Raw genomic sequence first — 20,458 nt, forward strand, 5'->3', positions numbered from 1 at the left:
TATTATCTATGCATAATCACTTTGTCCCCACCTACATGTACAGATTACCTCAACTAGCCTGTACCTCTGCACACTGACTCGGCACCAGTGCCCGCTGTATATGGCCTTGCTATTGTCCTTATTGTGTTACTTTTTATTATTACTTTTTATTTTAGCCTACTTGGTGAATATTTTCTTCTTAAACTGCACTGTTGGTTAGGGGCTTGTAAGTAAGCATTTCACGGTAAAGTCTGCACTTGTTCTATTCGGCACATGTGGCAAATAAAGTCTGATTTGATTTGATTTTCAATGTCTGCTTTTTTTTTTTACCAATCTACCAATAGGTGACCTTCTTTGCGAGGATTATACAACAGATGGGTTTAATCCTGAATACTGATTAGTTAAAACTGCATTCCAGCAGGTGTCTATGACGTTAAATTGCCTATTTACTCTGTTCCATCTGACTGAGCAATCCTTTGTCTCATGAGCCCAGCCAAGCAATTTATGAACTTGATCTACACTATAAAAGCATCTAGACATTCTCACATTTCTTTTAGACTAACATTTAGTTTTCAACAGCAGAGATTTGTATCCTCCTTGCTTATCTATGGACGCAACCCAGTCATTTGTTCTAAATGTTCCATTGCCATACTGGCTGGCAACATTCTTATCCCTTGCATGTTAGCTAGCCAACTACGGCTAACTTACAGTCACGCTGGCATCATTTTTATGGATAAATACAAAAAAAGGTCAACTGAAAAAAGGTAAAAAATGAACACAGCTTATTTGCAGTCTTTCCAGCTTCAGTTTGAAGTTATTGTGTGACTGTAGCTGTGTTGCTAGCTAGCTCCTCTGAACAGGTGTCCTGACGAGTGAGCACATTTTCTATGTCAGGCAAAATCGCGCCACATTAGCTTGTTATGGATGTATCCAAATAAATGTCACTAGAAAACAGCTTAAACAAATGCAGCTACTTTGCTGTTATTCTGGCTGCACTTTTTGACGTGACTGTAAGTTAACCGTAGTTGGCTAGCTAACATGCAAGGGATAAGAATGTTGCCAGCCAGTATGGCAATGGACCATTTAGAACAAATGACTGGGTTGCGTCCATAGATACAGAACAAAAAGACTGAACAACTCGGTCGCGTCTCTAGCAACCCTAGATTTGTGTCAGGACTATATCTTGTGAAATAGTATGAATAAATTAATCCAAATAACATTTTGAATGAAAATATGTCAATCATTATTTGAATATGTTGGAAACGCATTGTATAAAAGTAATCATGCCCTTGAAGCCGTTTTTGGAGGATATATTGTGGGCATTATCACTTAATTGGAAAACCTCCCTGGTCTTTGTTGTCAAATCTGTGTTTGTAATTCACTGCTTGACTGATTGACCTTACAGATAATTGTATGTACAGAGATGACGTTGTTGTCATTTAAAAATAATGTTAAACACTATTGTTGCACACTGAGTGAGTCCATGTAACTTATGTAACTTGTTAAGCAAATTCTTACTCCTGAACTTATTTAGGCTTGCCGTAACAAAAGGGGTTGAATACGTATTGACATTTCAGCTTTTCATTTTTTATTAATTACTTTGACATTATGGGGTATTGTTTGTAGGTCAGTGACAAAATCTCAATCTAATCCATTTTAAATTCAGGTTGTAACACATCAAAATGTGGAAAAAGTCAAGGGGTGTGAATACTTTCTGAAGCCACTGAATGTATTGGGTCCCTCAGTCTATGATATTACAGTTTAATTTCAAAATGATGTGAAGTGTCAAAGAATTGCTGGTTATAAAGGAAAGATAAAATGAAGTCCTCACTTACAGTGCTAACACAATCATTACTTCTGTTAAAAATCATTCTGACAAGTAGTGGATGAGGATTACATCAGCCATGATTCAACAGTAACTGTTTTGCAGGAGGGGACTAGTGTGTCAAGGGGTTGAAGTGTGTCCATGTAAATCTGTCATATCTATTGTGTGAGCCTGGGAATCTATTCAAATATTTTCACACCAGGCCACGCTAACCACAAAAAAACAGTCACACATTTGCAGCATTAAAAATAACCCAAAATATTTATGTCATGTAAGCAAACACTCATGCTCACACAGTTGTGTTGTTTGTTGCAGCCTAAATCAAACACAAAAAAAACTGTGGATTTTTCTCCATCATCCCCTGATTCAAAATATATCAGTTTGATAGTCATGGCACGTTTTGTGTAAGCGCTATTGAAGATTGAAAGCAGGATGAGAAACAAATCAAAATTCTACCATAACAAAAAAAGCAATGGATTTTCTCCATCCCCCTTATTCAGAATATTCAGTATAATTTTCATAATCATGGCACGTCTTGTGTAAGAGCTATTGAAGATTGAAAGCCCCTCACTCACAAAAAATACATCTACATTTTAACAAAAAAAAAAGCCATGAATGTTTATCTATCCTTCGCTTTCATAGTCATGGCATGCTTTGTTTAAAAGCTATTGAAGATTGAATTACGGATTTTTACATTTTTATTAGGATTTATATTTATTACAAATACAAAAATGTTCTAAGCCATGGATTTCTCTACATCCTCTCCTGATTAAGAATATATCATTTTCATAGTCATGGCAAGTTTTGTTTAAAAGCTATTGCGATTGAAAGTCGGAAAAGTTTTTTTTCTTAAAAAAAAAACGATAAAAAAAAACATGGCTTTTTCTCCAGCCTCCCGTGATTCAGAGCCGACCGCCGAGCACCACCCGGACAGGAAGGGGAGCCACCTTCGGTATGAGTCGTGACAATACTTTCCAAATGCACTGTACCATTTACATAGTCATGGCATGCTATGTGTAAGCTATTGAAAATTGAAATCCTAAATCTTATTTGTATTTATTATTTTTTTAAGTGTTCTCCATCCACCCCAGAATATACCCTCTTCATAGTCATGGCATGCTTGGTTAAATAGCTATTGACAAGAGAAAACCAAATAGCCACTGAATGTCCAGTATAAAACTAATTTTACCTTGGGAGAAAACCTTTGATGTTATGATTGACAATCGGAATGTCCAGACAGCATATGATATAGCCTGACAGACTGCACTTTTCCAAGTAGCCTAGGCCTATCCTAGGCGACACAAAACAAACATGACAATATGATTCATTGTATAATTTAGGTGTTCATCTCTTTGTGTCTGATGAGTTTGTGACCTCTCAAATCCCATTTTGTTTTGGCGCAGCCTGGTCTCATAGAGTAGACATAATATATTAAAAGTATACACGGAAACTGAAATTAGTATGATATATTACATTTGGTGGGGTTACACAACACAGATGGTTACTCTAAAAAAAGGGTGGTTGGTCGGGATGGATGGGTAGACGCAAATGTCTAGCAACCCAAAGGTTGCAAGTTCGAATCTCATCACGGACCACATTAGCATTTGAGCTAATTAGCCACTTTTCAGCTAATTACTACCTTGAGCTACTTTTCTACTACTTAGCATGTTAGCTAACACTTCCCCTTACCATATAACCTAACTCTTAAACGTAACCCTAACCCCTATCCTAGCTAATGTTAGCCAGCTAGCTGCATTGCAACCTAGCTAGAATTCGTAACAATTCATACATTTTGCACATCCATAACATATTGTATATTTAGCAAATTTGTAACATATTGTACATTTTGCAAATGCGTAACATGTTGTACCTTTTGCAAATTCGTAACATACAATGCAACTTGTAATTTGTAACATACAATTGAAGTCGGAAGTTTACATACACCTTAGCCAAATACATTTAAACTCAGTTTTTCACAATTCCTGACATTTAATCCTAGTAAAACTTCCCTGTCTTGGGTCAGTTAGGATCACCACTTTATAATGATTAATTTCAGCTTTTATTTCTTTCATCACATTCTCAGTGGGTCAGAAGTTTACATACATTCAATTAGTATTTGGTAGCATGGCCTTTAAATTGTTTAACTTGGGTCAAACGTTTCGGGTAGCCTTCCACAAGCTTCCCACAATAAGTTGGGTGAATTTTGGCCCATTCCCCCTGACAGAGCTGTTGTAACTGAGTCAGGTTTGTTGGCCTCCTTGCTCGCACACACTTGCTCAGTTCTGCCCACACATTTTCTATAAGGCTTGAGGTCAGGGCTTTGTGATGGCCACTCCATTACGTTGACTTTGTTGTCCTTAAGCCATTTTTCACCACTTTGGAAGTATGCTTGGGGTCATTGTCCACTTGGAAGACCCATTTGCGATCAAGCTTTAACTTCCTGGCTGATGTCTTGAGATGTTGCTTCAATATATCCACATAATTTTCCTTTCTCATGGAGCCATCTATTTTGTGTGCACCAGTCCATCCTGCAGTGTGCACACCCTCGTGCTTCACAGTTGGGATGGTGTTCAATGGCTTGCAGCCCTCACCCTTTTTCCTCCTAACATAACGATGGTCATTATGGCCAAACAGTTCTATTTTTGTTTCATCAGACCAGAGGACATTTATCCCAAAAGTATGATGTATGATATCCCCATGTGCAGTTACAAACCGTAATCTGGCTTTTTTATGGCGGTTTTGGAGCAGTGGCTTCTTCCTTGCAGAGCGGCCTATCAAGTTATGTAAATATAGGACTCATTTTACTGTGGATATAGATACTTTTGTACTTGTTTCCTCCAGCACCTTCACAAGGTCATTTGCTATAGTTCTGGAATCGATTTGCACTTTTCGCACCAAAGTACGTTCATCTCTAGGAGACAGAACGCATCTCCTTCCTGAGTGTTATGGAGGCTGCGTGGTCCCATTGTGTTTAGACTTGCATACTATTCATTGTACAGATGAATGTGGTACCTTCAGGCATTTGGAAATTGCTCTCAAGGATGAACCAGACTTGTGGAAGTCTACAATGTTTTTTCTGAGGTCTTGGCTGATTTCTTTCGATTTTCCCATGATGTCAAGCAAAGAGGCACTGAGTTTGACGGTAGGCCTTGAAATACATCCACAGGTACACCTCCAATTGACTCAAATTATGTCAATTAGCCTATCAGAAGCTTTTAAAGCCATGACATCATTATCTGGAATTTTCCAAGCTGTTTAATGGCACAGTCAATTTAGTGTGTGCAAACTTCTGACACACTGGAATTGTGATGCAGTGAGTTATAAATGAAATAATCTGTCTGTAAACAATTGTTGGAAAAATTACTTAGGACATCTACTTTGTGCATGACACAACTGACTTGCCAAAACTATAGTTCATTAACAAGAAATGTGTGGAGTGGTTGAAAAACGAGTTTTGATGACTCCGAACTAACTGCATGTAAACTTCCGACTTCAACTGTATCATACGAAATGGGTGATGGACATCCACAAATTAATATATACACGAAACGTAACATATCATACCATATTAAATTAAGCGTCTCGATTTAGATTCAGAATAATACGAAATGCCCCGAGACCAGGTTTCAGCGCGAAGGTCTGTGTCTGGCGCGCGAGGCTAGGACTGGGCTGCCCCCTTCTCCGCCACCGGGCGGAAGCAGAGACTCTGCATTGCTATGCTTTTCTATCGCTCGGTCTCCTCATCCCCTCAGTGATGCGATCATCATGGAGGAAGAACAGGTACATGCTATCGAGTGAAGAGGACTACCGCACCACAAAAGCGCAGCTGCTACCTGCGGGAATCTATTGCGTCTTTGGCCGCCTACTCTCATTCCCTTTTCTTGCTTGTGAGTGCTTATTATTGATCAATTTGTAAATATGTGCATGTTACTTTTCAGGAAGCGCGATTGATTTTTGTTACTCCAGAGCTCGGATTATGCATGATGTGATTGGGTGCTGATTATTAGCTTCGAGACATAAAGCTGTACCAAACAACACAACTGTGTGATTTATTTGCATTATAATGAGATTAATAATGTTAATTCCAGCATATTGCAGGAAGCCTAGCCTGAAGAACTGGTAGGTTAAGGCTATATCGATTCAATGTGGTTTACATTTCTCACAGCAATGTATTTATCTATAGCCTATATAATCTGACAGCACAGCAGCACGATGGAAATTGTCCCGACAAAAATTAGACGAGCCATTCAACAGATATTAATTAAACCGTGTAGGCCTATGTTTCGTATCAACAATGTAAAATTATGTTTTTCCCCTTCCCGCTTGTTTTTTTGTACAGGAATACATTGTGTCACTGGCGGTGAGTCAATTCTAAAGAGTAGAAGAGGAACGAGGAAAAACCATCAAAATGAAAAAAATTTTGAGGTAGGCAAATACAGGCTCTTTCTGCAAGGGATGTTTTCATTTGTTTTTAGGGATTATCAGAACTTCTGTTAATGAGGCCTTGCCTGTCAACTCACGTTGGCGAAGCCAAAAATGTTGTTTGCTCTCACTCATGTGAAATTTAGGTTATAGCTCAAATGGTCCTTGAAGTCCTCCAAGTGTACAAATTTGCATAAAGACTATGGATTAGAAGCAATTGATAAGCATCTTACATTTAAAAAGACTAACAAACCCAATTACATTTACACCACATTAAGTAGATCGCCCTTTCTGTGAGACAAGCTGCCCTTGTCAGTTTGAGTGTGTGTGGTGCTAAAAAGGACAGCTAAGCCAAATCAGTCAGGTCAGCCTGGCCTCAGAGCCATACAAATCAAATTGTATTTGTCATGCGCCGAATGCAATAGGTGTAGGTAGACCTTACTGTGAAATGATTACTTACAAGCCCTTAACCAAAATGCAGTTCAAGAAATTGAGTTAAGAAAATATTTACTAAAGAAACTAAAGGGAAAAAAAGAAGGAAAAAAGGAACACAAGAAAATTACATAACAATAATAACCATTTAATTAATTGTTCAGCAGTTCTAGACTTGGCGTACTGGTATCGCTTGCCGTGCGGTAGCAGAGAGAGCAGTCTATGGCTTGGGTGTCTGGATTCTTTGACAATTTTTGGGGCCTTCCTCTGACACCGCCTAGTATATACACTACCGCTCTACCACTACCGCTTTTTTTGTCCATTAAAATAACATCAAATTGATCAAAAATACAGTGTAGACATTGTTAATGTTGTAAATTACTATTGTAGGTGGAAAAGTCTGATTATTTCTGGAATATCTACATAGGCGTACAGAGGCCCATTATCATCAACCATCACTCCTGTGTTCCAATGGCACGTTGTGTTAGCTAATCCAAGTTTATCATTTTAAAAGGCTAATTGATCATTAGAAAACCCTTTTGCAATTATGTTAGCACAGCTGAGAACTGTTGTTCTGATTAAAGAAGCAATAAAAATGTCCTTTAGACCAGTTGAGTATCTGGATCATCAGCATTTGTGGGTTCGAATACAGGCTCAAAATGGCCAGGAACAAAGACCTTCTGAAACTCATCAGTCTATTCTTGTTCTGAGAAACGAAGGCTATTCCATGCGAGAAATTGCCAAGAAACTTAAGATCTCATACAACACTGTGTACTACTCTACCAAAATAGAAAGAGAAGTGGGAGGCCCCGGTGCACAACTGAGCAAGAGGATAAGTACATTAGAGTTTCTACTTTGAGAAACAGATGCCTCACCAGTCCTCAACTGGCAGCTTCATTAAATAGTACCCGCAAAACACCAGTCTCAACGTCAACAGTGAAGAGGCAACTCCGGGATGCTGGCTTTCTAGGCAGAGTTCCTCTGTCCAGTGTCTGTGTTCTTTTGCCCATCTTAATCTTTTTTTGGCCTGTCTGAGAAATGGCTTTTGAGAACTGTCTTTTTCTTTGCAACTCTGCCTGACACAGTTGTGTTCTCACCTTTGGTCTAATTATTTCCCCATAATCTCCAAAGTGTTCTCTTTCAATTGCTACCATGGTCATGCATATGCTTTTTATAGTTCTTCTGTTTGAAACATTTACATTTGGCCCTGTACATATAGGCACATTTCCACGAATGTAAGGGTTAACCAAATTCACCTAACCTGCTATGTAAATTCTCTTAACCTTTGTTGTTAGTTCTCCTAACTACCAACGTAAATTCTCCCCATAATTGTCCTTTGTTGTTACAACGCAACCTGGTGTCAGATAAATGAAATCATCCAATTTGTATTATATTGTATGACCGGGTAAGAAATATGATACTACACATCCTCTAACTCGTGTGATATTGTATGACCGCTATTCCATTAACAATGTAACCTAACGTAATATATCACACTAAATGGAGGGAACAAATTTACATACCAAATCCTACAAATTGCCCTGAGACCGGGTTGGCTTGGGTGTTAGGGGTCAACATGAAACTGCGGTTCTGGTGTAATATTTTGTATTCCATTTTATAGAGAAGCTTTACAGGAGCACATAACACTTTATTTCATGAGGATATGACTTACCATTGTTGAGATATTTTATTTTAAAGTGATTGAAAAAGGTCACGGACTGGTCAATGTTAATCCCTAGTCAATAATCGCACCAAATCACCTGTCTAGATTCTTAAATTCAAAACGTTTTGTCCAAGATAGGGTGGTCATATTGTTTTGACATTTTCAGGGCTGATGTAGATGATTCTATTGAAAGTAACATTTATGAAAAGCATTATTATGCAAAAGTTGCACTTAATATGAAAATGAGGCAGCACGGAATACATAATTACAGTAATTTATGACCAATAATTTCAGGTAGGGTGGTCATATTATTAGCAAATCATAATGCTTTATGCAAAACTGAGAGTTGGTAATAATTTGAAGCAATTTATGAAATTAGAATGCTACTTTTTATACTTATTTATGCAAACTAGATACTTAATATGGCTAATTGCTATTACAGAATGTTAAGCCCATTAATTTAAAGTAAGGTGGGACCTATTAGCATTTTGTTAACATACTGTATATTGATGTTTTATGCAGAACTGAGAGGTTGTAACAATTGAATAAATGAATACCAAATAAAATATGAATTATGCAAATTAGTTGGTGAATTACAATGTTCCATTTACTTCAATGGGATATTTCTTTACGGTTCTGCTCATACACCTTTTAAGCTAGACACATCAAACAAACTTTAAAAAAAGTTACATTTGCAGCACAAAACTGACCGTCTTGTCTGTGAAGTGTATGTGTGAATGTGGGTGTGCCTGCATGCATATTTATGTATATGTGAAAGATATGTGACATTTTAGACACAAAAAAGGGGAGGAGATTACATGAAACATTATTAGGCCACCTATATGCATTTTAAAATGCACACACACAGCCTAAGACACACATTTCTCAATTAGTCTGAACTGTAACACAGAAGGCTACGCTACTAGTTTGATAACATAGCTTACTTCTAAGGTAGACCTACACCTGAGTTGGTTTACATTGTAATGTTACATTTGGTGTTGAATAGTTACTCTAGTGATGGGAGGATGAACTGCAGTGCAGCCTGCTAGCCACCTGCACAGCAAGATAGACAGGACACATTTTCAATTCACTGGTATTTAGCTATGTTTTTATGTAGGGCTTCAGCCACTGAATTCTGGTAGATTACAATTCAAATAATAAAATCACTCACAAAATTCGCAGCTGGCACAATACCTCAGTGAACGGCGTTAAGCCAACAAACAGCCCCTCACACAGCTAACTAGCATCTCATCATGAAAACGGGTGGGGACACGTGAATTTAGACCAATCCCTGACGAACCATACACCAAAATGTAGCTATGAAGCTCTACTTTGTAACCTGTTTTTTTGTCATGTCTCTGAAAACATTTGAATGGAAAGGAAACACTTTTTACCTTATATTTCAGTCCAAGGATGTCTGGGCCTCCCAGGTGGCGCAGTGGTTAAGGGCGCTGTACTGCAGCGCCAGCTGTGCCATCAGAGTCCCTGGGTTCGCGCCCAGGCTCTGTCGTAACCGGCTGCGACCGGGAGGTCCGTGGGGCGACGCACAATTGGCCTAGCGTCGTCCAGGTTAGGGAGGGATTGTAGGGATCTCCTTGTCTCATCGCGCACCAGCGACTCCTGTGGCGGGCCGGGCACAGTGCGCGCTAGCCAAGGTTGCCAGGTGCACGGTGTAGCCTCCGACACATTGGTGCGGCTGGCTTCCGGGTTGGATGCGCGCTGTGTTAAGAAGCAGTACGGCTGGTTGGGTTGTGTATCGGAGGACGCATGACATTCAGCCTTCGTCTCTCCCGAGCCCGTACGGAAGTTGTAGCAATGAGCAATGAGACAAGATAGTACAATTGGATACCACGAAATTGGGGAGAAAAAGGGGTAAAATTCAAAACAAAAAAAACACCCTCAGGACTTTCCCATACTTGTTGGCAATACAATGTCACATCGAGCGTACACTGGTCGCAAAGAGCAAATATGAACAGGGTTTCAGAAAAAAGTCTGTCCCACAGAATCAAACGTTCTAAGCACATATCTTACTTTACATTTGGGCTCATATTGCGTAAATGTTGTAATGTACAGTATTGAGATTTTTAGACATGGTTAATAACTTCCTGTCTTTAAATTATTTATTATCCATTTTGATGACCACATTGACATTTAGTGAAAATTGATTTGATCACTGCTGTTTTTTGTAGAACTCATCCATTGTTTGTCACGTCACCTAACACCCTAATAAAACTGCACATTTTCTCTCAGCCTCATGGAAAAATGTGTAAAATTGCAGGAAGTTAGCTGCTTCCCACCCACCAACGAATGTATGGCTATGCCGCTGTGTTCAACACCATAGTGCCCTTCAAGCTCGTCACCAAGCTTGGGACCCTGAGACTGAACACTTCCCTCTGCGACTGGATCCTGGACTTCCTTATGGGCCGACCCCAGGTGGAGTAGGCAACAACACCTCTGCCACACTAACCCTCAAAACGAGACCCCCCAGGGATGTGTGCTTAGCCCTCTCCTGCACACCCTGTTCACCCATGACTGTGTGGCCATGCACAACTTCAAGTTCATCATCAAGTTTGCTGATCCACATCAACAGGACCTCAGTGGAGAGGGTCAAAAGAGTTCCTCTGTCCAGTGTCTGTGTTCTTTTGCCCAACTTAATCTTTTATTTTTATTGGCCAGTCTGAGATATGGCTTATTCTTTGCAACTCTGCCTAGAAGGCCAGCATCCCAGAGTCGCCTCTTCACTGTTGACGTTGAGACGGGTGTTTTGAGGGTACTATTTAATGAAGCTACCAGTTGAGGACTTGTGAGGCGTCTGTTTCTCCTCTGGCGGACCATTGCAAAGTCTAGGGGCCCTTTCATCTTCAACCTAGACTTTGGAATGGTGAGTAATGTAGAGAAGCTATTAGGTGTGATATGGTCAAATGTTCTAAAAGTTGAGCTGCAGCATTTTGAACTAACTGTAGACAATGGAGGGATTTCTGACTGAGATGTGTACATAGAGTTATAGTAATCTAGGCGTGAGGAAATGAAAGCATGTATAACTTTCTCCAGATCGTGACTGAAATAAAAGACTTCACTTATATATTTCTTAGATGATAAAAGCAGGTGAGATAGATAGTGTATATAGAGAGTGTAGAAAGCTAAATAGGTACAGTAGAACACACATGCAGACACACTTGAAAAGGACATACACTCACACTGTCATCTTCTCTCATCTCCATGGAAAAGGAGTGACAGTGGTCCTGTAGTTCTAGCATACATTAGGACACACGCTCACTCAGACGGACAGATAGAAAGACCACACACACACACACACACACACACAGCCGGTAGTCTGTTTTTGTAAGGGCAGCTATTGGACTGATCAATTGAACAACAACACAAATGAAGAGCTGTGACAGACTATGGGATTCAGACATTTTAAAAAGTACCCTTACTTTAAGCTGGTGGAAAATGTGAATTTGCTGGGGTATGGGGTGTGAGGGGGACACTGGGTGAATTGTGCCATTAAATATGCAAAAAAACTTGCACTCTTCTTCTCTCCTTCCCTCTCTCCCTCTCTCCTTGCTGTAGGGTGGTGACACAGTTCTTTGTGTTCCTGTACTGTAAATGTCTGTGGCGAGGCCTAAAGTTTGTGATCAGGAAGGTCACGGGGTGGTGTGAACTGCAGCGGATTTGCTACAACATCAAGCCAGGGGCCCGCAGGACCCTTAAGATTGGTATGCCTACTTATTGCCTGATAGGAATTGTTTAATGCTTATTGATTTTGATTTAGTGTGAGACATATGTACGCTATGATAATGGTAAAAAAGTGTTGGGTTTGAAAAAGGTTTGTGAGCATTTCCTTTTGAACTTACCAATTGGAAATTCTCCTCTTGTTTTTCCCATTCAGAGTCCTCTCTCAGGTACTCAAAGAACGAGGTGAGTGGCATACATTTGAGGGGTAAAATTTTTTTTTTTTTTACTTACAGATTTATACAGAACTGTGATGATGCATTGTGCTCACCTCCTTATCCTCCTCTCCAGCTGTGCCAGTCTGCCCTCAGTGCTCACCCAGACCGTGTGGAGAAAACCATCGATAACATCATGACCCTGAAGAAGATCAACGCGGACACTAACCCACAGTAATATCATGTTTAGCACTGGATCTGTTTATCACTGTGCGTAATTGGCACTAGCAGAATTAACCACTATAATAAAGTACTGAGTTCCACCAAGCAATCTTTTAAGGTTCTAAACGTGCCTGTCCAAACTATTTGAATTGATTTGTACTCTATTCTACTGACCAGGATTGAAACACCTAACAGCAGGCCGTGATTTAATCCAAGGTGCGTTATAGCACAGGTCACTATACAGCCGACAATCACTTTTAAAATACATTTTACCAGAAATGTTCAGAGATTTCATTTTTGGCAAACTCTGCGCTTCATCTCAAACGCAAATGAACTTGAAGAGACTGTTATAGTGCCCTGCCCTATTGAATCCTAGCCCTACAGTGTTTACTAAAGGAGCCTCCAAGGCTCATCCAGGCTAAGCCATAGGAGAAGCACTGGGTCGTGTTCATTAGGGTACACCATAGCTTAACGTCTCAGAATTCCGTATAAGAAAATACCAGAACAGTCCCTCCCCATTTTATTCGATTATCTTCTGTTTAGTGTCTGTTGAACATGACCCTGTAGCAGTACGTCACCTCCAGACTAACCTTGTCATGGCTGTACCTTTCCCCAGGCTGGGCATCTCCCTCCAGGCCAGCCTGTTCCAGATCGTGGGCTACCGTAGCCTGGTGGCGGAGGTGGAGACGCTACGCAGGGAGCCATACGACTTTGAGAACCCCGACCACGAGGAGATGCTGATGAAGGTCAGGCAGAATGGATTAGATTATAACACATTATTATAATGCATTATAAAGTGCATTATAAAGTGCTACTATTGTCACCACTATTTCATGTCTGTGTTGAGATACTGACCTGTGCTGCTGACATCTGTGCTTACTGGAATTGATATAAAGTAGCTAGAAAGGTAGAGTTTCTATGCTTTCTATGGTTGGGGGGGTCAGAGTGGGGTTAGTTACTCAGTCTCGGGTAGATACAGTATATAATCGGATCCCCTGCTCAGAGTGTAAGTTGACTGAATTGCTGACATAATGCAAACACTGACATAATGCAAAGTTGTTGTTTGCTATGTTTCAAAGGGCCAGGTACTGAATATCAGGGCCCGTATTCATAAATCGCCTCAGAGTAGGATTGCTGATCTAGGATCAGTTTAGCCTTTTAAATCATAATGAATAAGAATATATTGACAGAGGGGACTTGATCCTAGCACTTTATGATTACGGGATCTGGATTAATTTACTGATAGCAGTAAGTAGTCTCTCCCTGATTAAAACGTCTGTGTTTGTCCTTTTGTAGCTGTGGAAGACACTGCGTCCTGATTCGTCACTTACCGGGCGGATCTCCAAGCAGTGGTGTGAGATCGGTTTCCAAGGCAATGACCCCAAGACCGACTTCAGGGGAATGGGTTTACTGGGTCTACGCAACCTTCTGTGAGTGTGTGTGTGTGTGTGTGAGAGAGTGTGTGTGTGAGTAATATGATTCACTCTACTGTACAAATGTTATCCTCTGCAGACGAGGACCAGACAGTAGTACATGACGGATTAATAATCCACGTTGTTATGACCAGTAATAATGTGAAGGGACATAGAGGCAATCCTGTACAATGCTGGTTTATGTTTCCCTTGTGTTTTATCTTCCTCTACCATAGATATTTTGCTGAGCATGACAAGGCCACCGCTCTCCAGGTGCTTTATGACTCCCTGCAGCCCAAACACAGGTGGGTCCGTCCCCCTTTACCCCTCCTTGACCCGCCCTTGACCTATGGCATAGAGATTGGCGCTTGATTTATCTCAACCACTTACAACACACTATGAAGAATGATCTGTCCAGGATCCACCAATGACTGCTAGATCTTTTGTAGGATTTGTATTTTGTACCCATCATGCTCGTTTGTCAGCTCACCATCTCATCCCGCGTTCCAGGCCGACTACATTGCAGACACCTCCCAGATTTCACTACGCACTGGATAGGTGTTTAACATATTTCCTAGCCACATCATATGATAAAGCAATCGGAAGCCCGCCTGTGCAGTCGATGAAGTGGCACTTGAACGTCTGCAATTTAGTTGGCCTGAAACGCGACCTACTGTATAGGATTATGCACTGGAGTCACACAAGCTCTCAACATAACAAAGCCCCACTATTGAAACCTGATTGGAGTAAATCTTTAAAAATGGGAAATCCCTATCAGAAGTCTTGAACTCTATTTCCCATCAGACCAAACTGGTTAGGCTAGACTGTGTCAGTCTATAGCTGCAATATGTAGTACGCACTTGGATGACTGCAGTTATGTATAGCGTTGATTGCTTTATTTGCCACATTTGCTTTGACCTACCTCTCACTGGGCACGTTCACTAGTCTTTCTCCGCTGCCATTCTCTCCATCCCTCTCACCGCGGAGTAGCATTCCCAAACAGGCAAGGTACTACTTCACCATTTCACTTTCATACTGGCCAATTCATCTGCAACGTTTTTTAATTGTTATTTCTATTTGTACACACTTGTTATTGTTATGCATTCCATTCATTCATTCCAATGAGTTATAGGCTCTAGATAGTAAAGGATGTTGTCATATGAAAACAGATCGTGGCACGGTCTTTGCACAACTCATCTTGTTTTATTAGCTGATGTAGCGCAGAAGTACTGTAGCCTGGTTCCAGTTCTGTTTGTGCCATCTTGCCACCAGTGTCAGTGGGTTTGAAAAAGGCCACTGTCTTTACTGCTGCTGGGTGAGTCATCTGCCTTCAACCTGACTTAACTTTGATAAGCACCAAGGCTTCAGTGTGTGTGAAGTACACAGACAGAAATGTATATGGTCTACACTACAATAGTCCATGTTGTGGATTTTAAATCTGAACAAGACCATTCATAATTTTCACCCAATAAAATCCTGTGAGATCCTTAAGCCGACTCCACATTACAAGCGTAAGACTGTAAACAGTTCCATTTAGTCCATATGCGCTAGTGCCTACTGCCTACTCAAGTCGTGTGAAACAAGCAAGTGCAGAGGGAAGCACAGAGGCGTATGTACAGCTACAAGGATGGACTTTGTTCCACCTTCAGATAAAAGGTGATATACTGTACAGGTAACTGTCAAAATAATGGAAACTTGAGTAAATGAGGAATTCAAAGTATATTGAATGTAGGTTCTTCCACACATGTGGATCCTGAGTTAATTAAGCAATTAACCTCCCACCACTCTTAGGGTCATGTATAAAAATGCTGGGAATGCCATTATTTTTGCTAACATGGCTATGACCCCATAGGATGACAATACCCCCATCCACAGGGCATGAGTGGTCGCTGAATGGTTTGACGAGCATGAAAACGATGTAAGCCATATGCCATGGCCGTCTCAGTCACCAGATCTCAATCCGATTGAACACTTATGGGAGATTCTCGAGCGGCGCCTGAGACAGCGTTTTCTACCACCATCAACAAACAGTGTTTTCCACCACCATATTTCTCGTGGAAGAATGCTGTCGCATCCCTCCAATAGAGTTCCAGACACTTGTAGAATCTATGCCAAGGTGCATTGAAGATGTTCTGGCTCATGGTGGTCCAACGCCCTATTAAGACACTTTATGTTGGTGTTTCCTTTATTTTGGCAGTTACCTGTAAATCTATATGTTTATAACTGTTTGTTCTAGATACTCCTTTGCCATCGTGGGCATCAACATCACAGACCTGGCCTACTCTCTGCTGGTGAGCGGAGCCCTGAAGACCCACCTGTACAATGTAGCCCCGGAGATGCCCAGCCTCAGTCACTTCCAGCAGACCTTCTGTGAGTAGAAACCATTGTGCCCAAAATGGCACCCTATTCCCTATGTAGTGTACTACTAAATGGCAACGTATTCCCTATATAGTGTACTACATCTGAGCAGAGCACAACAGGGTGCCATTTCAGATGCAGTCTTTGAGTGTTAAATCTGCTAGCATGTGTGACGGATATATTGATACTGTATATAAATATAACTTGATGTCAGAACGGCACACTTATACAGTATCAGTCATGACATCGTCCCTTTCTTCACACTGTCGATCTGCATGCCTTCGACTTGTTAAACATAAAATACTGGGAGAATCCCTAGTATCTTCCCCTGCAATATCATTTTATCCCAATATCAGGTTATCATATTTTTTGTAGAATCTTTCCCTAAAATATGATACCGTCGTCCCACCCGTACCTACAACCTTGCCGGTTTTATTCCGGTCCTTCTCTGTGGTCCTTGCCCCAGATCTGGTTGTATTGTATAGATAACTATGAGAATAGGAATTGTCAAGACAACACAAACAGATCAAGGACCAGGCTACTGTGATTCGGTCCTGGCTAACGGTCCTCCCCTTCCTCTCCCAGGTTACCTAATGCAGGAGTTCCATCGGTTCTGGATCGAGGACGACCTCTGTGACATCATGGAGTTCAACCGTGTGCGCTCCAAGCTCCACCGACGGGTGCTGCGACAGCTCAAGAACCCCGACATGGCACTGTGCCCCCACTTCGCAGCCTCTGACCTCCACCTGGTCAACCTCTAAACACACTCCCATTGACTAACCACCAACCTCTAACCCCTGACCTGTAACCTCCTCAACCCTTCCTCCACCCTCCCAGTTACATCATGTCACTGCCAACTGCTCACCCAGCCAGCGCTCACACACATTCTCTCACACACACACCCACTCCTCCACACCCTGCCTATAAGTCCCACAGCGACTTCAGAACAACCAGCACCACACTGACGACCATGGTGATTGTAGCAGTCTAATCACTAGAAATAGACGCCGATTTTGGATGTTTGAAAAGATCCTGAGAACGCCTTCCTTGGCTCACACAAAAAATACTTGATGATAGATGGAAACAGTGTGTTTTTAATTATTTTGTTTTAAGCCTTCCACAAACCACAGCCCTAACCTTAACCACTCGGAATGAATACCTAAACTTAACTGACTTGTTTCAACCCTGTAACCACACGGAATTAACCCTGTAACCAAGTGGAATTAATGAGTCAAAAATAGATGTTCATCCATAATAAGTCAAATTTCAAAGGGAGACTATGAGATCTTGTTGATTGTAAGGGTGCATGATGAGGCTGCACCACAGTAATTCACTGACTCATTGTTATTCCTTGCTTTAACGATTTGTGATTGTACGAAAGCCATTCGTTGCCGGTTATGTATTATTATTTTACATTTTTAAAGAGGTAGTTTACCCAAATTACCAAATAGGAAATGAATATGTTATTTGGTAATTTGGGTGAACTATCCCTTTAATTTAATCATCACGAAACAAGTGCTTTGTTTTCTTCAGCCTTGAATACATGTTGTAATGAATGTTCGGCCATGAGACAAAAAGATTTGAGGACATTTCAGGAGGCAATGCTTCTTCTTTACTATTACAGGGGGCAATAACAGTAGGTCTACACTGCACTGTCAGAAGTCACAAACTGAAAATGCCTCATAAGCTTATGCTGTATTTATATATATATATATATATATATATATATATATATATATATATATATATATATATATATATATATATATAGATGTAGGATCTTAATTTGTTGCTGAGAATTTCCCTGCAAATCAGGAAATGTAAACGTGTAGTGTATTTGATTTTTAAAAAGGCTTCTAAAGTTTGTAATTTCCACTTTGAATTTTCAGACTTGATTTTCAAAATGTCCATTAATTATAATCCACATTTCCTGTTGCTACAGGATTATTTTCCTGCTGAAGCAAACTGGCACAAATTAAGATCCACATCTCTATATGGCTCTGTACTGCACTGTAATGTACTGCACTGTAATGTACTGAACTGTAATGTACTGTATAAGGAAGTCAGAGATACTGTCCAATCTTATATTGCCTACCTTATTTATACAGAAGTGTTGAAGCAGCAAGGCTTTGTGTTACCATGTGCGGACAGACAAATATTGATCGGTTGAGGAGGAGGATATGAGGCCATCATCTCAGCCAATCATGCGATGCAAGGTAGTTTCTTTCTAAATAATTTGTCCAATATTTATCAATTGTTATAGATTGTATTTATATACACTAACGTTCAAACGTTTGGGGTAACTTAGAAATGTCCTTGTTTTTGAAAGAAAAGCTATTTTTTTTTGTTCATTAAAATAACATCAAATTAATCTGAAATATAGTGTAGACATTATTAATGTTGTAAATGACTACTGTACCTGGAAACGGCTGATTTTTAATGGAATATCTACATAGGCGTACAGAGGCCCATTATCAGCAACCAGCGCTCCTGTGTTCAATGGCACGTTGTGTTAGCTAATCCAAGTTTAGCATTTTAAAAGGCTAATTGATCATTAGAAAACCCTTTTGCAATTATGTTAGCACAGCTGAAAACTGTTGTTCTAATTAAAGAAGCAATACAACTGGCCTTCTTTAGACTAGTTGAGTATCTGGAGCGTCAGCATTTGTGGGTTCGATTGCAGGCACAAAATAGCCAGAAACAAAGGGCTTTCTTCTGAAACTCGTCAGTCTATTCTTGTTCTGAGAAATGAAGGCTATTCCATGCGAGAAATTGCCAAGAAACTGAAGATCCCATACAGCGCTGTGTACTACTACTACTTTCACAGAACAGCACAAACTGGCTCTAACCAGAGTAGAAAGAGGAGTGGGAGGCCCCGGTGCATAACTGAGCAAGAGGATAAGTACATTAGAGTGTCTACTTTGAGAAACAGATGCCTCACAAGTCCTCAACTGGCAGCTTCATTAAATAGTACCCGCAAAACATCAGTCTCAACGTCAACAGTGAAGAGGCGACTCCGGGATGCTGGCCTTCTAGGCAGAGTTGGAAAGAAAATGCCATATCTCAGACTGGCCAATAGAAAGAAAAGATTAAGATGGGCAAAAGAACACAGACACTGGACAGAGGAACTCTGCCTAGAAGGCCAGCATCCCGGAGTCGCCTCTTCACTGTTGACGTTGAGACTGGTGTTTTGCGGGTACTATTTAATGAAGCTGCCAGTCTCGTTGTACATGGAATAGTCTTCATTTCTCAGAACAAGAATAGATTGACGAGTTTCAGAAGAAAGTTAATTGTTTGTCCATTTTGAACCTGTAATCGAACCCACAAATGCTGATGCTCCAGATACTCAACTAGTCTAAAGAAGGCCAGTTGTATTGCTTCTTTAAAATCAGCACAACAGTTTTCAGCTGTGCTAACATAATTGCAAAAGGGTTTTCTAATGATCAGTTAGCCTTCTAAAATGATAAACTTGGATTAGCTAACATAACATGCCATTGGAACACAGGAGTGATGGTTGCTGATAATGGGCCTCTGTACGCCTACAGTATGTAGATATTCCATTAAAAAAAAAATCTGCCGTTTTCATTTACAACATTAACAATGTCTACACTGTGTTTCTGATCAGTTTGATGTTATTTTAATGGACAAAACATTTGCTTTTCTTTCAAAAACAAGGACATTTCTAAGTGACCCCAAACTTTTGAATGGAAGTGTATATTTGAGGTCAAATGCATGATAAGAACACTTCACAAGAGCAGTTTCCTTGTTGACAAAATGTAGACTAATGTGGAGAATTCACATTAATCAGAATAAGCAGTTTGAAAACATTGTCATTTATTTTATGAATGTTATTCAGCTATGTCCACGATTGCTTGAATTGATTGTTTTGACTGCATCTTTTATAATTTATTGAAAAAAAGATACGCTAATATAATGTTCGTTTGCACCAGTGCTGCCTGCGTGTCGTTGTTTTACTCACTGTATGGCATAATCAGTGAAAACTATAAGGTTACTTCATGTAACCAAGGTTTTTGGAAGGAAGACACGGCTCATATGTGAACTCTTTCAGTGAAGAGGGACTGTTAATTACCATAGAGCGAGCAGTGTCGAGTGACTGACAAGAAAGACTTACTCATACATATGAACCTACACCGATGCCTCTATACTGAATTCACATTTTGCTGTGTTGTATCTTTTTCACTGTGACTAATTCATATTACAGTGACTGAAATATTACTCCAGGTGTGCATGTTTT

The 20,458-nt window shown here is 40.3% G+C and overlaps 1 protein-coding gene across 1 annotated transcript; it reads left to right on the forward strand.

Moving 5' to 3' along the window:
• The first annotated feature begins 5,514 nt into the window (after positions 1-5,514).
• On the forward strand, positions 5,515-18,570 carry LOC110537673 (ELMO domain-containing protein 1-like). The gene is made up of 10 exons (XM_021623896.2): positions 5,515-5,691; positions 6,144-6,229; positions 11,895-12,040; positions 12,214-12,242; positions 12,348-12,445; positions 13,050-13,179; positions 13,730-13,863; positions 14,082-14,150; positions 16,082-16,215; positions 16,789-18,570. Exons 2-10 carry the CDS (start codon positions 6,213-6,215, stop codon positions 16,962-16,964), a joined length of 933 nt encoding a protein of 310 aa, XP_021479571.2. The 5' UTR covers positions 5,515-5,691; positions 6,144-6,212; the 3' UTR covers positions 16,965-18,570.
• The last annotated feature ends 1,888 nt before the right edge of the window (positions 18,571-20,458 follow it).

This window comes from Oncorhynchus mykiss, chromosome 12, assembly GCF_013265735.2.
Source record: "Oncorhynchus mykiss isolate Arlee chromosome 12, USDA_OmykA_1.1, whole genome shotgun sequence".
Taxonomy (NCBI): Eukaryota; Metazoa; Chordata; class Actinopteri; order Salmoniformes; family Salmonidae; genus Oncorhynchus; species Oncorhynchus mykiss.